This window comes from Amphiprion ocellaris, chromosome 3 (assembly GCF_022539595.1).
Source record: "Amphiprion ocellaris isolate individual 3 ecotype Okinawa chromosome 3, ASM2253959v1, whole genome shotgun sequence".
Taxonomy (NCBI): domain Eukaryota; kingdom Metazoa; phylum Chordata; class Actinopteri; family Pomacentridae; genus Amphiprion; species Amphiprion ocellaris.
The window spans coordinates 9,941,090-9,955,111 of NC_072768.1; the positions used below are offsets into that span (position 1 = coordinate 9,941,090).

General features: G+C 40.9%; 1 protein-coding gene across 1 annotated transcript in view; it reads left to right on the forward strand.

The window, feature by feature from the left end:
- Window positions 1–13,637, forward strand: part of igf1ra (insulin-like growth factor 1a receptor) — a 75,823-nt gene extending 62,186 nt beyond the window's left edge. The window contains exons 13-21 of the mRNA XM_023275339.3: window positions 471–636; window positions 747–849; window positions 1,085–1,155; window positions 1,236–1,465; window positions 3,162–3,266; window positions 3,522–3,681; window positions 3,929–4,058; window positions 6,369–6,503; window positions 9,949–13,637. Coding sequence (XP_023131107.1) covers window positions 471–636; window positions 747–849; window positions 1,085–1,155; window positions 1,236–1,465; window positions 3,162–3,266; window positions 3,522–3,681; window positions 3,929–4,058; window positions 6,369–6,503; window positions 9,949–10,477 — 1,629 coding nt within the window. The 3' untranslated portion in view covers window positions 10,478–13,637. The remainder of the gene's footprint in view (window positions 1–470; window positions 637–746; window positions 850–1,084; window positions 1,156–1,235; window positions 1,466–3,161; window positions 3,267–3,521; window positions 3,682–3,928; window positions 4,059–6,368; window positions 6,504–9,948) is intronic.
- The last annotated feature ends 385 nt before the right edge of the window (window positions 13,638–14,022 follow it).

Consider the following 14,022-nt stretch of genomic DNA (forward strand, 5'->3'; position numbering starts at 1 on the left):
TTTCAAACCGTTTGACTTCTCCCTCACTGAAAAGTTCATTCTTATTTGTGCAGTGGAGGTTTCATGTTTCCACATTGCATAAATTGCATATTGGGCTATTATAGTAGCTCCGAATTAGTTGTGTAATCACAAATCATGCTCATAGAGGCGTGACTTCAACTCAGATTTAAGATAAGCTCAGAGAAACGTTTCCCCAAAGCAGAACCTGTAGTGCCAAACTCTGCAAATTAATTAGCACAGTAAAGGTCAAACATCAAACTTCGCTTACAGCTGAAGTTGCAAAATGTATTTTTGTTTTTAACTGAAGTCTTAACTGTCACTTCACAGGATGAAGATATTTGTTGCAGATGAGCTATAACTTCATTATACTTGCTTGAAAAAAAGCAAAACAAACAAAAAATGAAAAACAGGCAGAACTCAGTTTTCACTTACACTCCAAATCTGATAGTAACAACTTTGTTCATTTCCAGCCTGAGAAACACGGGTGTGTGTCTCGACATCAGTACCGCGAGTACAAAGGAGCTCGGCTGACCAACCTGGGCTCTGGGAACTATTCTGCTCGTGTTCGCGCCACTTCTCTAGCAGGAAACGGCTCCTGGACAGACAGTGTGTTCTTCTATGTGCCGCCACCTAACCGTAATGCAACACTTCTCCTTATTAAATGCCATGTTGAAAAATTTATACCGCTATGATATGACATCCTCAGTCGGTTCTGACCACTTTTATTTTTCTACTCTATCTGACAGGAGATGATGGTGTTACCTTCTACCTGGTCATCATAATTCCCATCATAGTGACACTTTTCATCGCCAGCCTCACCACCATTCTCTTCTTTGTTAACAAGAAAAGGCAAGTATTTTTGTGAGCATTCCTTCCACATTGCCAGACAAGTTCCCTGATGAAGCTGTTCCACCTCGCTTTGCTCGCGAAGCTTAATGACCAGTGTAATGTTAATTACATTTAATAGTTGTTGTTGTCATTAACATTGCCCTGTGGTAAAGAGTCGACTTCCTATTGAGGATTGCGTATCGCATCCACAATCAGTGCTGCCTGCCGGCTAACTGAGCCGAGTTTGTGTTAACAGGAATAGCGACAGATTGGGGAATGGAGTCCTTTATGCATCTGTCAATCCGGAGTACATCAGTGCTGCTGAGAGTAAGTATATCAGATATCTTCTCCGCTTCCCATTGTTATATACAAATGGTGTTGACCTGCAGTGTCTTGTGCTGCTCCAGTGTACGTCCCAGATGAGTGGGAGGTGGCCAGGGAGAAGATCACTATGCACAGGGAGCTGGGCCAGGGCTCCTTCGGCATGGTGTACGAAGGCATCGCAAAGGGAGTGGTCAAGGACGAACCGGAGACACGAGTGGCCATCAAGACGGTCAATGAGTCGGCCAGCATGAGGGAGCGGATCGAGTTTTTGAATGAGGCTTCGGTCATGAAGGAGTTCAACTGTCACCATGTGGTAAGATCATACAATGCTTACCATCCTGAATGAGAAAACCCAGATAAACAATCAGAATATGGCCAAAAATAAACCAACATATTGTAGTATTGAGCCAAGCTGCAACCTCATTAATCTGTATAGATGTGGAGAGAGAGGCCAGCAGGTCATGAGGACTAACAGTGTCGATTACACTGTGTGTGTTCACTTTACGGAGGCAGCCTCAGTCTAAAGCAGGGTTCAGCCTCCTGGAGATTGTGTACTATCTCTCATCAGTGTGATCACAGCCTCATTACCTATGTTAAATGGATGTGTTAAAGAGTTTCCGCTTTGGAAAGCTACTATTACAACCTTTTTATCAAGTCTGGCTGCTAAAAAACCAAATACTCAATTATTAAATTCAATTAGAATAATTTAAATGAAAGAGACTTTTTTGCAATCTTCAAAGCAAGTTAAAAGAAATGTTTTTTAGTACAAACATATGGTGGAAAATAAGAACAGTTGAACTATTTTTGTTTGTAACCTAGACCTAGAGTGCTTCTGAGCAAGTAACTACTTTAATATGTGTAATTTTACACATCAGGTACCTACAACAATAAAACCACCTGCCTAATGCTGTGTAGGTCCCCATCATGCAGTCAAAACAGTTCTGATCTATCAGGGCATGAACATGGACCCTCTAGCAGTGTCCTATGGTGTTTAGCACCAGGAGGTTGGTAATAGATTATGTGGGTCCCATGGATAGTGGGGTAATACCTCTGTGGATCAGGTTTGGAGTGATATTTGAGGCCGAATCAACACCTTGGGCTCTTAATCTTGATTCTTTGAGCTATTTCTAAGTGTTCTATTTCCAGTTTGCAATATTCTTGGCTAGCCAAACCATTCTATGTTGCTGACACAACACTATGGAGAATAATCTGACTGCCCCTCATTATCATTTTGCTCTAGGAGGGAAAAAAATCTGGCGTTTACATCAACGGTGTCCCCTCAAAATAGACATAGAAGAATTGTTTTAGTGCACTGTTGTTAAAATGGTGAATTCACTGAAAAAAATGCCAATACGGCTTTACTGCTTAAATTTTCAGCGTGGGAGGTTGTGAGCCAGAAGGTTGTCATCACTAGTTCCTGTAGAGAATGGGACAGTAACAGGTATATAGCCAAAAGAGAGGAGAACATTGTATGAAATGCGTGGCCAGACGCATGCTTATACACACAGTCTCCATCCAGTGAGGCAGAGTAGATCTGTAGCTATGTTTACATGTGTGATACATGTCAAAGTAACAGCCACATGAAAAACGTTCACCAGCAGGGTACTGAATAGTAATAAGATGATAAATGTTATTTACTTAGCCTGTAAGTGGTTTCAATGTTGTGGCAAGTTGGTGTATGTAGTACTCTTTGTACTTTGTTAGTGTAAAAAACAAACATACATTTATTCTAACAGAAAAGGGCTCAATATATGTCACTGGACATTCATTTAAACTGTGAGTTTCGAGAGTCACTTAAACTTAACAGTGAGAAAATCAAAGTGTGCATTACTTTGTTGGGTTGGAGCATACTCAAAGCTTCAGAGTTTTTTTTTAAATGCACACTCACTGTCTTGAGTATATTGTATCTCTTCTTCTATGAACAAAACGTGCTTAGATGTAGCGTGTGGATTTGGGACACAGCTTTTGGCTTACCCCATCTAACCTGTGCTCTATTGTGATTAATGCAGGTGCGGCTGCTGGGCGTGGTCTCTCAGGGACAGCCAACCTTGGTGATTATGGAGCTGATGACCCGCGGAGATCTCAAGAGCCACCTGCGCTCTCTGCGCAAAGAAGTAAGCAGCTTTTACTGACGCACACTAACCTCGACTGTGTATTATATACAATCTCTTAAAGAAATAGTTGATGCTGGGAACATAAGAACATGCTGTTCCTCTTTTTTTCTTCCTTCCCACACTCACACACAGCATGTACCTCTCACTTTGTCTTAATAGCTCATGAAAGCAGAGAAGCATGCTATGAGGACTGACTGAAAAGTGTTTTTTCCTGCTCTTTGTCTTCTCACCTCTTCCCCTCCTGCTTTGCTACAGAACTCCACCATCCAGGTCCTACCCCCACTCAAAAAGATGATCCAGATGGCAGGGGAGATCGCCGATGGTATGGCGTACCTAAATGCCAACAAATTTGTCCACAGAGATCTGGCTGCCAGGAACTGCATGGTAGCGGAGGACTTCACTGTGAAGATTGGAGGTGGGTCAAGTTAATAGGATGCCTTCAGTCTCCCCAAGATTGCTCAATGCCGAACCTTGCTCTGCTAGCCTTGAAAATAAGTGTTTGGATTTCAGAGAGTGCCTGAGGCAGTGGAGTCTTAATGTAGATGGACAGAGGGAGGGAGGAGGTGAGGGGAATAGATGAGCTCTCAGGAGCTTCCTCTCCCACACAGAATGAGTGATATTTAGTGGCTTCCCCAACCTCTGTTTTCTTTTTTTTCCCTCAGATTTTGGCATGACCAGAGATATTTATGAGACGGATTACTATCGAAAAGGAGGGAAGGGCCTGCTGCCTGTCCGCTGGATGTCTCCTGAGTCACTGAAAGATGGCGTGTTCACTACAATGTCTGATGTCTGGTATGAGAACACAACACTCTCCTCCGCACACAGGCCTGCATTATACATGTATGAACCTGCTCTAATCCAGGGGGCTTACAAACTATTTCAGAGCTGCCTGCATATTGTGCGATACTCTGGAACAGTTCACGCTGCGGGTTTAAAACTGTAAAAGCCTACATATCGCTTCACAGCCAATATTCTTAACATTTTTTACTCAACAGTTTGAACATGCATTTCTTGCCAGGATAGCTAGTATTTCCAAAACCATCAAAATCTTTTGGTCTGTGGCCGGCTCTTTGGAAATTCCTCTAGCCGTGACAAAAATGTATATGACAGGAATATTTGTTGTTTTTTTTCTTAGTACTCTTTTATTTCAGTGTGTGGTGAATTCTCAGCCTGCAGCTCTTCCGCAGCTTGTGCTACTGTAGCAGGTCGAACTGTTTACTAGCTCCCCTGCAAGTTTTTGTTTTCTCAACTCCAAGTGTCCCACGGGTCAGTCCTGAAGAGTGGGCCTAAACTGCTCCAGATGTTCTCAAATGAGAGGTTGTAGTGCCAGCACAAACCCACCTCCACATTTTGTGTACTACATCTTCCTCTTTGATGTCCAGGACTTCAGTGGAAGACAAACCCGCTCTGGTCTACAAGAATAGGCAACTTTATGTTACTTTATTTTGCTGATCAAGAAAAGCTGTCCGTCAGCGCTTTCATCCCTTTTTTTATGCAGTGCTGTAATAGAGTGTTTTAAACATTTTTGAGTGTACAATATGAAAATAGCATGAGTAAACAAATATTGCGGCCATTGTTAGTGAACGCTGAAAGTTTTTCTCATGAATAGTTTAATAGTAATGTCAGTGCATTATTGATTCTGAGGTTAAACTGAGGTGATGTTTACTGTAAATACTTTATACTGAGGCTTGTTCTGCTGTAATGGAATGCTAGAGATAAGTTCTTTCATATCCTTTGCTCAGTTTTAACCTAGTCTAGATCATGTAGGAATTTAAAATTATGAAAATTATGCACTTTTTGGCTGCTTATGGACAGAAATTACAGCAAGGAGAACATTACGCATATGTTTAAACAATTAATTTTAATGTAACACAAGTTTAGATGGCACTAATAGATTGTTTGGCCGCTTGGGGGAAGTGGAACAGCATGTAAACACTGACATAATATCGCCTTATTAAGTTTAGAGTAATGGGGAAGTGCACTTTCTGGCAGTTATGTGGTCCAGACTGAAAAATCTCTGCAACTACTGGATAGACTGAGATGAAATTTTGTTGAGACATTCATGGTATCCAGAGGATAAATCCTACAGAGTTTGGTGATCCCTGCTTTTAATGTATTGTCAGTAAGAGGTTCACATTGTGTGGTTTTAACAGAAGCACTATTAAAAGTTATGACAAGACATTTGGTTCCAGTGTTTATGATCCCCTCAAGATAAATTACTGTCATTTTGGTGCTTCTCTGCCTTTTTATTTATTTAGATAGATAGATAGATAGATAGCTTTATTTGTCATTGCACATTTAGTACCAATACTGTCAAAAACTTAATGTGTCCAATACTTTGTTTCATGAGCAAATACATGTAAGATTTGGGACACTACCATCAACCTCCATTACACTTGTGTCTGTTCTTGTAGCATTATCAACATGTTATAACGCTGTGTTTCTGCTTTATGTTAGTGATTTACTAACTGGAACTGCATCAGCCAAACCAAACATGCATTTAGGATATTTTTTTAAAGATTGTGTTTGGCATTTTGCCTTTACTACATAGTTACAGTGTAAACACACAGGAAATGGTGAAAGCAAGCAGGAGAATGAAATACAAAAAAATATCCGTCCAGCTGGGAATCAAACCAGGGACCGCTGAGGGCATTTTGCCCCTGTGTCATGCACCCAAAGAACTTGGCTATCATTAAATGAAAGGTAAATTTGCCCCATAACATAATGAATATGATTTCTATTGAACATAATAGGAAGGTTGTCGAATGTATCATTTCCTCCTAAAATGTCATGTGTCTATCTGCTGTACTGATGAAGTTCTGAGGCTCAGAAATGATGGAAAAGTCCATTAAAAAGTTGTAAATCTGGACCCACCTCTGTGGACTTCAAAGACCTGGATTGTTCTAAGTGAGACTAAACTTAAAGAATGGAAGTAAAACTGACAAAAAATGTCTCTGATATTACACCTGGCAGATTAAACTTTTTCAGATTTTACACTCAGTGTAAACACTGAAAAATCAATAAGTAAAAAAAAGATAAGACATCAAATATATGTGTTGAAGATATATTACATTCATTTGTTTTCTCTCTCTGTTGTTGCAGGTCATTTGGTGTCGTGTTGTGGGAGATCGCCACCTTAGCAGAACAGCCTTACCAGGGCATGTCCAATGAACAAGTGCTGCGCTTTGTCATGGAGGGAGGACTCTTGGACAAACCTGACAACTGCCCTGACATGTTGTAAGAGCTCTTCTATCTGACACCAATAATTGTGTAAACACCGCATGCCCTCAGGTTTGCGTTTCAACGCCCTGAAGGATGTATTGTTTTATCCTCTACTGCCACTGCCCCATATGTCTTCGGCCCCATTAATATTTTACCCATCGTCTAATTTTAGGTTGTGGTTGTGAGCGTGAAGGATATCGTGTGTGTACGCTAAGGTAGAGCCAAAACGAGGGCTGACATTAACGTCACAGGTTAAATGCAGTTCGTTGACGACACGGTCAGCTGGCAGTGAGAAGCCTCCTCACCCGTCAGCATCGGCCCATAGAAGGGATGCCACGATCCGTGTGTGAAAGATGCCCCTCATTCCTGCAGCAGAGAGCGGGCATCGGGGGGGAGGTGGTGCCTGTCCATCGGTGGAGAGAACGAAAGCAATAGACACAATTCATTTATTCATTTATAATTCATTAATGAATCACTCTGGCTGCTGGAGAGGAGAAAACAGAGCACAGCCTGCTTGTCAGCATGCAGCGTTGCATACATGCATTTCTCTTCTCCCTCTCTGACCTCAATAAGAAGGCATTCTGCTCTCTCCCCTCCCACTCTCCATGGCTGACCTCACCTTAGAAAGAGTGCGAGTAGAAAAAAAAAAAAAAAAAACAGGGGCCGAGTGTTGTGCAGACACAAACCTCTGGTTTCTATGGCAGCCTTACTGTTTTGTCCTGATTACAGGAGTGTGTGGATTGTGTTACATTGGTGGTGGTGGTGGTGGTGGTAGTGGAGTGGGGGCTAAGCCTCCTGGTCTGTGAGCAGCACACAGGGGATCCAGGCTACTGCCGATGGTCGCCTTCTGCTGTGGTGACTTAATGGAGATTTCCAGAAGACTGCTGAAGCGTAGTGAAGCCAGACATTCATACAAAGACTGAATAGAAGGGATACAAGGAGTGGAAGTGGGCAGGATAACACACAGAGGGATGAGTCATATTTGGAGAGCTTTGAAAGTCTCCTCCTTGTACTGTTTCACTTGTTTCTCAGGTAGCTGTAGGTCATTCATTGGATTTCCCATGTTTCTGTCTAGTGTTTCCGATGGACAAAAGTGCATTCTCTTTCTCACAGGGTAGGGTGAAAATAAAAAGCAGACTGTGATCATATTAAACATCGTGATTTACTGTGGAATGTGCAGTATCACTTTCAGGGCTATTATACATCAAGGTTTTCATGACACTGGGGATGTTGCACATGTTTAACAAAGACCAGAGCATTTTTTACTTGTGTTGCAAGAGATTGTTGTTCAGGTTTATTAAGCGTTTACCATAGATGTTTGGGGACTGCTCTGCACTCACACTTGACTCAAAATCGTGTCTGTTTCTGATTTTATCAAGGTTTTTTGGCTCATCTCTTTCATGAAAATTTGGCAGTGTCTACATGTGTACACAATTTTGACAGTAACACTACCAGATATTTGCTTATAACACCATTTTTTGGTCACAAAAGTTCAGAATCTGCTTTTTGGCAAAGTATTGTGACACATAAAGGGAGTTTGACTCACATTAGCTCCCACTAGAATTTAAGACAGGGAAGGTGATAAATATACAGGGTGATACACACAGCTAAACAAAGATGACAAGATAACCAGAGCAAATAAACATAAAAAAGTATTAGAAAGGCAGACATCCGAGGTGCTATCTTTGTAACCCAACGGTTGCTACTCTGTGAGTCGAGCTGTATTTAAACAGTACATTTGGTACATTAAAATGGATTTCACTGTGCCAAATGTGTGTAAACAGGTAAAGGAACACCAGTGATTATAAAAAGTAAGAAAAGAGTCTAAAACAGGTGGGGTTAGACCTTAATGAGTTCTCCTTACGCCAGCTAAAGAGCAAGTGGAGTCGTTCTCAAACAGCGCATACACTGCTATTACACAAATATGACAGGTCATCTGTAAGTCAATTTAGCCTAATGGCACTAACGTGTGTCATGTGTACTGTGAGTGGCAGGATGCTGACAGGAAGTCAGGATTTACTGCAATGTTTGTTTTCTAAATTTGCAGCAACAAACCTCGTGCACAGCAACAGATGGTGGGGTAGGAGTTTTCGGCAGGCAGGGCTATGCAGATAGGTTACTGTGGTGCGTCGGCCCAGCTCCAAGCATTACATGTCTTTTCATGGGAGGTCTCTGCCGCCCGGGTTTGGACATCTGAACGTCAACTTTGAGACACTTCCTGTGCTGCTGAAAAACAAGTCAGAGCCACTCCCCCCTGCTGCTTTAGAGTATGAAGCGAAGCGCGTGCTTGGGAAAGCTTTACCCATAATTCCTGTGTGTGGAGAGGAGCTGGCACCCAGCTGCAGAGGTGGTTCGAGACGGCAAGGAGACCACTGGGAGAGAGGGAACAGCAAGAACTGACTAGAGATGGCTGAGGTGTTTATGTCAGCGGGCCTTAGAGAGTATTCTTAGCTTGTTTGTGTATAATTGAAGTTGTGGTGTGCGGTGCAGCACCACACAAAACTGTAATAATTCTCCCTTTTATGATGTTGTTTTGACATTCCCAAAGCTCGGTTGCTGGCCTGGCACAGTAACCTTAAGTATGATTTACAATCACTGCTGAGTACATGCTAGATTACTGATCTTACTGTGTATTATAATGCGATAAAAAAAAACAACATTCAAATTTCATATCAATTGAATTTGGCATTAAAAACTGTTTTGAAATTTAAACACTACATGCCAGTAAAAGTCTTGTAGATTGCAGCAAGTTTGGAATGCACACATTCAGTCACTGTCTACGATTTCACTGAATTTCAAGTAGAAGATTTTAATGGGAAAAGGGACAGAATGTTCAACAAGATTACCTGCCAGCAAACCTGCAGGAAATTAATGAGCAAGTTAAAAGGACTAAGGACATGCATTTATAAGTGATTTAACACATCCTTTCTTACATTCACACATAATAGGAATATTAAACAAAATGTGAAACACTCAACTAAAGTCTGTTTATGCACATATAGCACTTAACACTGTAGCACACTTCATAGTATTAATTAAAACCTACATAGTTCTCTGTCAAGATCAATGTAGTGAACTGAGTTTTTGTGCCAGAGTGTATCAAAAGCTGACTTAAACTTCAGTTTCTCCTGCCACCTGCTGGTGAGAAACACTAATGCTTTACTGTCTTAACTCAGTACTTTCGAGGCAATATACTGTAATTATTCCTTCTATCCATACTGGCTGTAAAGTATTCCCCTCCTAGCACGGCTGTATCAAGAGATGGGGTCAAAATCAACAATTCAGATCACTTTAAGTTAATATGAGGCTTCATTTAATCAAATTAAGCTGGCGTCTGCTAGATTCCAAAGTCCTAAACTAGGTAGTGATGTCGATTCAAAATCAGAACCTGTGTTCTAACAGGAAAAAAAACACTAAATTGCAAATTATTAAGGCCTGCATTTTTGTGCGTCACTTTCAGGTTCGAGCTGATGAGGATGTGCTGGCAGTATAACCCCAAGATGCGTCCGTCCTTCCTGGAGATCATCAGCAGCATCAAAGACGAACTGGATCCTCCGTTCAGGGAAATGAGCTTCTTCTACAGCGAGGAGAACAAGCCGCCGGACACCGAGGAGCTGGACATGGAGGTAGAAAACATGGAGAACATTCCACTGGACCCTGCATCCACGAGGCAGCCATCTGCTGCTGTTGTTGTTTCTTCGTCTGGGTGCACAGGAGGAACGCCGCCTCCTTCTACCCAGCAGTTATCCCCCATGCAAGGTCCGAGTACTCCATTACTGGGACCCGTGTCTCACTCCCCGCCGGGCCCAGTAGCCTCAGCCATGGGGTCTCCAGGACAAGCCTTGGACAAGCACTCAGGACATGTTTCGGCCAACGGGCCTGTGGTGGTACTGCGGCCCAACTTTGACGAGATGCAACCCTATGCACACATGAACGGGGGCAGAAAGAACGAACGGGCGTTACCACTGCCCCAGTCGTCGGCCTGCTGATATCAGACCAGCCCCTCCTCTTCCTCTTACACAGGGTAACACAAACCTCTCCTCTATCTCCTAAGGAGGGATAGATGAGGTAAGGAAATACTTTCTTCTACTGTGTGCCAGTAGACGGTCTCTCCACTCCTTTAAGGTCAAACGCAAACTCTAAAAAACTGAAAAAGAGCACAGAAACCTGCTAAAGCATTTGGAGTTTGGTGGCTCAGACTCAACACTGGGGAACTCCTTCCTGTGCAGCCTGTATTTCAGTCTTTGTTACATACACATCCTTCAAGAAGGAATACAATACAGGCATGTATCCTGACTTACAGATTTACACATGAACTTCAAGAAAATCTTTGTTTTTAGCATATCTGCCAGCAAAACCAACAGAAGAGCACTTTTTCCTGATGATTTCAGAGAGGATGTGATGGATTTGAGTGTGTATTTATACAAACACATGATTCTCTCCATAATATGGTATAGCTTCATTTCTAAAATGACTTTCTTTCCATGAGCAGACTTGCTCATGTTGTGTGAGGATGCCTCAATTAGAAAGTTTGGACTAAGATCATTTCATTTTACTTTTAATATTTCTACAAGATGCCGTCAGGAATGGGTCAAAGTGGTAGAGGAGGGCCTGTTTTGTACCTGCCAAAATTTTGCCAAATCAAGCTTTTTCTTTAGTTTCATACAGGTGTCCCTACTTAAAGGAGGCTGTGATTCAGAGTTTAGATAAGTCTGTCCGGCAATGACACCCAAACTGTTTGGTGGTTTCCAGACTGCATGCTTATCTGTAGAACTAACTGCTCCTAGAGCAGCTGTGAGTGTTGGAGGGGTTATAAACAAGGCAGAACACAGTGACTGCAGATGTGCTGCCTTCACATCTGCAGTTTTATATGCAGCGTCTGCCACGGAGGTTGAATAAATCTAGCAAACCTTAAAGTAAAACAACACAAGACTTCTTTTAAGTGGATTGTGTACAGAGAAGCCAGCTTAAAATGAGGACTGAGCACATTTTACTCAGGTTTTGAAATGTGATCAAAGGTCAATGTTTTTTCAATTAACTGACACAATAACAGTTGAATTCTGAAGAAGTTTATAATAATCAACATGTGTGAAATAAGTAACTGTTAGATGGAGGACACACTAAAGAGATGACAACAATACTCTTTAAAATCTATCACTTTTTTCACATGGCATTTCATTTTATTAATAATTGGTAATGTCTTTAAATCCACCCAAATTTCTCTGGTTTCAGCTCAGATCTGAGGATCTGCTGGACAAAGCTAGGAATTTATAAATGTCACTTTGTGTATTCTTCACTAGTTTGTGACCACTTACATACTAAACAAAAAAAGGTAATTAATGAAAAATGACAACAATCAGACACTGAAGCCCTGTAGTTTTCCGTTGCTGGAGCTCTCAAACTAACAAGTTTCTCCAAACAACATCTACTCAGATGTGGACATTAAAAAAAATTGCCCTTTCATCACCATCTTTGAGACATCTGAGGGAAGAACACATGTTACTTGAGTCAGCAAACTCTGAATCACAGCCTCACTCTGTCTTTGTTTTAGTTGAAATAAATAATAAAACTAAAAAAAATCAAAGCATCAGAAGTCTCACACTGCAAATCACTGAACTTCACAATCTAGGCTTACGAGTCTGCCTCCACTTCGATTTCTTCAGACCTTTCTCTGACATCTTTAAGTGTGCATTTCATGTGGGAGGTAAACACGGTTTGCCGATACTGCTGTTTAAATTAAATGCCACCAAATACTCCGCAACAAACCTGAGACGTAAGAGCGAGAAGCTGTTGGATCAGATTTTCGTAGCCTAGTGACAACTTTGAAGTCACGGGAGGTCTCTTTTAGATTAGTCACTCGTTTCTCTACATTTCAAACACATATAAAGGTCTTACAGTTGTATTTTTGACTGCAGGATCGTTTTTATACACATCATTGGTTTTGTCACTTTTTTAAACCTTTTTACGGTTCAAAATGTTTGCCTCTATGTCTGTACAGAACAAAGCTGCTATTTTATTCTTTTTCTCTTTTGGATGTTATATATAAAGAAATCCTTCAGGTTTGGTATTTTACGGTCTCCACTACAGTCCATTTCTAATCTCCTCGAACTCTGTTTAAGAAGTAAAACAACAAAAACTTACCCCAAAAGGTTTTCTGTAACACTACATTTTGTTCATTGCCTTTTATTTTTATGAAATGTTTCCTTCTTTATGTGTTTTGTGGATGTCTATATTATTATTATTGTTATTATTATTATTATTATTATTATTATTATTATTATTATTATTATTATTATTATTATTATTATTATTTGGATTGGACACCTTAGCTCGATGTGTGGGCGTGTACTTTCTGCACCCTTTTTGTACTTGTTGTCTAGCACTGCGCCTAGCACTGCCGTCTAGGTGCGACTCAATCTCAGGTCAAAGTAAAGGCTTTGCTTTCTCCACACATTCTCATAATCATCCTGTACTTGTCTCACTGTGTACCCCTTCTTTTCCTACCCCCATCACATTTTGTTAAGTCGAATAGTGCCCTCTCTCCTTCCTCTCTGGCCCCCTACTGACCTTAACAGCAAACTGCTTCCCCTGGTGCCTCCTTTCAAAGTCAGGATTAGTTCCAGTATACAAGATATTTAACTTTATACCAGATCTGGTATTTTAACCCATCCATTTTCTTGCCTATTCTTAAATAAATAGGGCTAATTGGGTTGTCTTGTTTGCCTTAATTATGCCAGACATCTTTTAATCATTGAAAATCTTTTTTTTAAACCCCCCCAACACTCTCAAGCACAATTCAATGCCACTTCTGCTAATGTCGCTTCTTCAAACACTTATTTCGACCTTATTGTTTGTCTTCACAATCCCAGCTTCAGAAAAACCAAATAAAGGATGGGTTAAAGTCCAGGGAAGGGAACACATTTCAACGTCATGAATGGAAAAGGTCTTAAAAATGGCTGAATAGTGAAAGTGTTTTGAAGGATTTCTCCTCATGTTGCCTGGTGATTTTTTTTTTCTTTGAAGTTTTTTTTTCTTCTTCTCCTGGAGGAGTGTTATTTATTTATTTTTTTTATTTTCCTTTTGTGATATCAGTTTAAATCCCTGTATAAATGCCCCATGATTCAGTATAAAGTTGGACTTTTTTTTGTATGCATTTTCTTTTGTGTCATGACTGGGGGACTTAAAAAAAGGTTCTTTTATTTTTCCCTTCAAGCACATATCTACCTCACTCTTTTTAAATATATGTATGCGTATGGAAAAAAAACTAAACAAATACATCTCACTCTTTCTCATCAGTTTTTACAGAAACCTCACCTGGATAAGAACCCACAGGGATCTAGATAAACCTCACAAAGCGGACTAGGATGGGAGATGGAATGGAAATGTTGTAGGTTCAGCCCAAAAATTTCTGACTCAGACATTTTACAGAAAATGACTTTATGCATCTGAGATTACAAAGGAACAGACCCAGTGTTGATGAAAATTAATAGCAGCCTTCAGTGCAGTTTGGTTTTGATCTGAAGAAACAGCATAA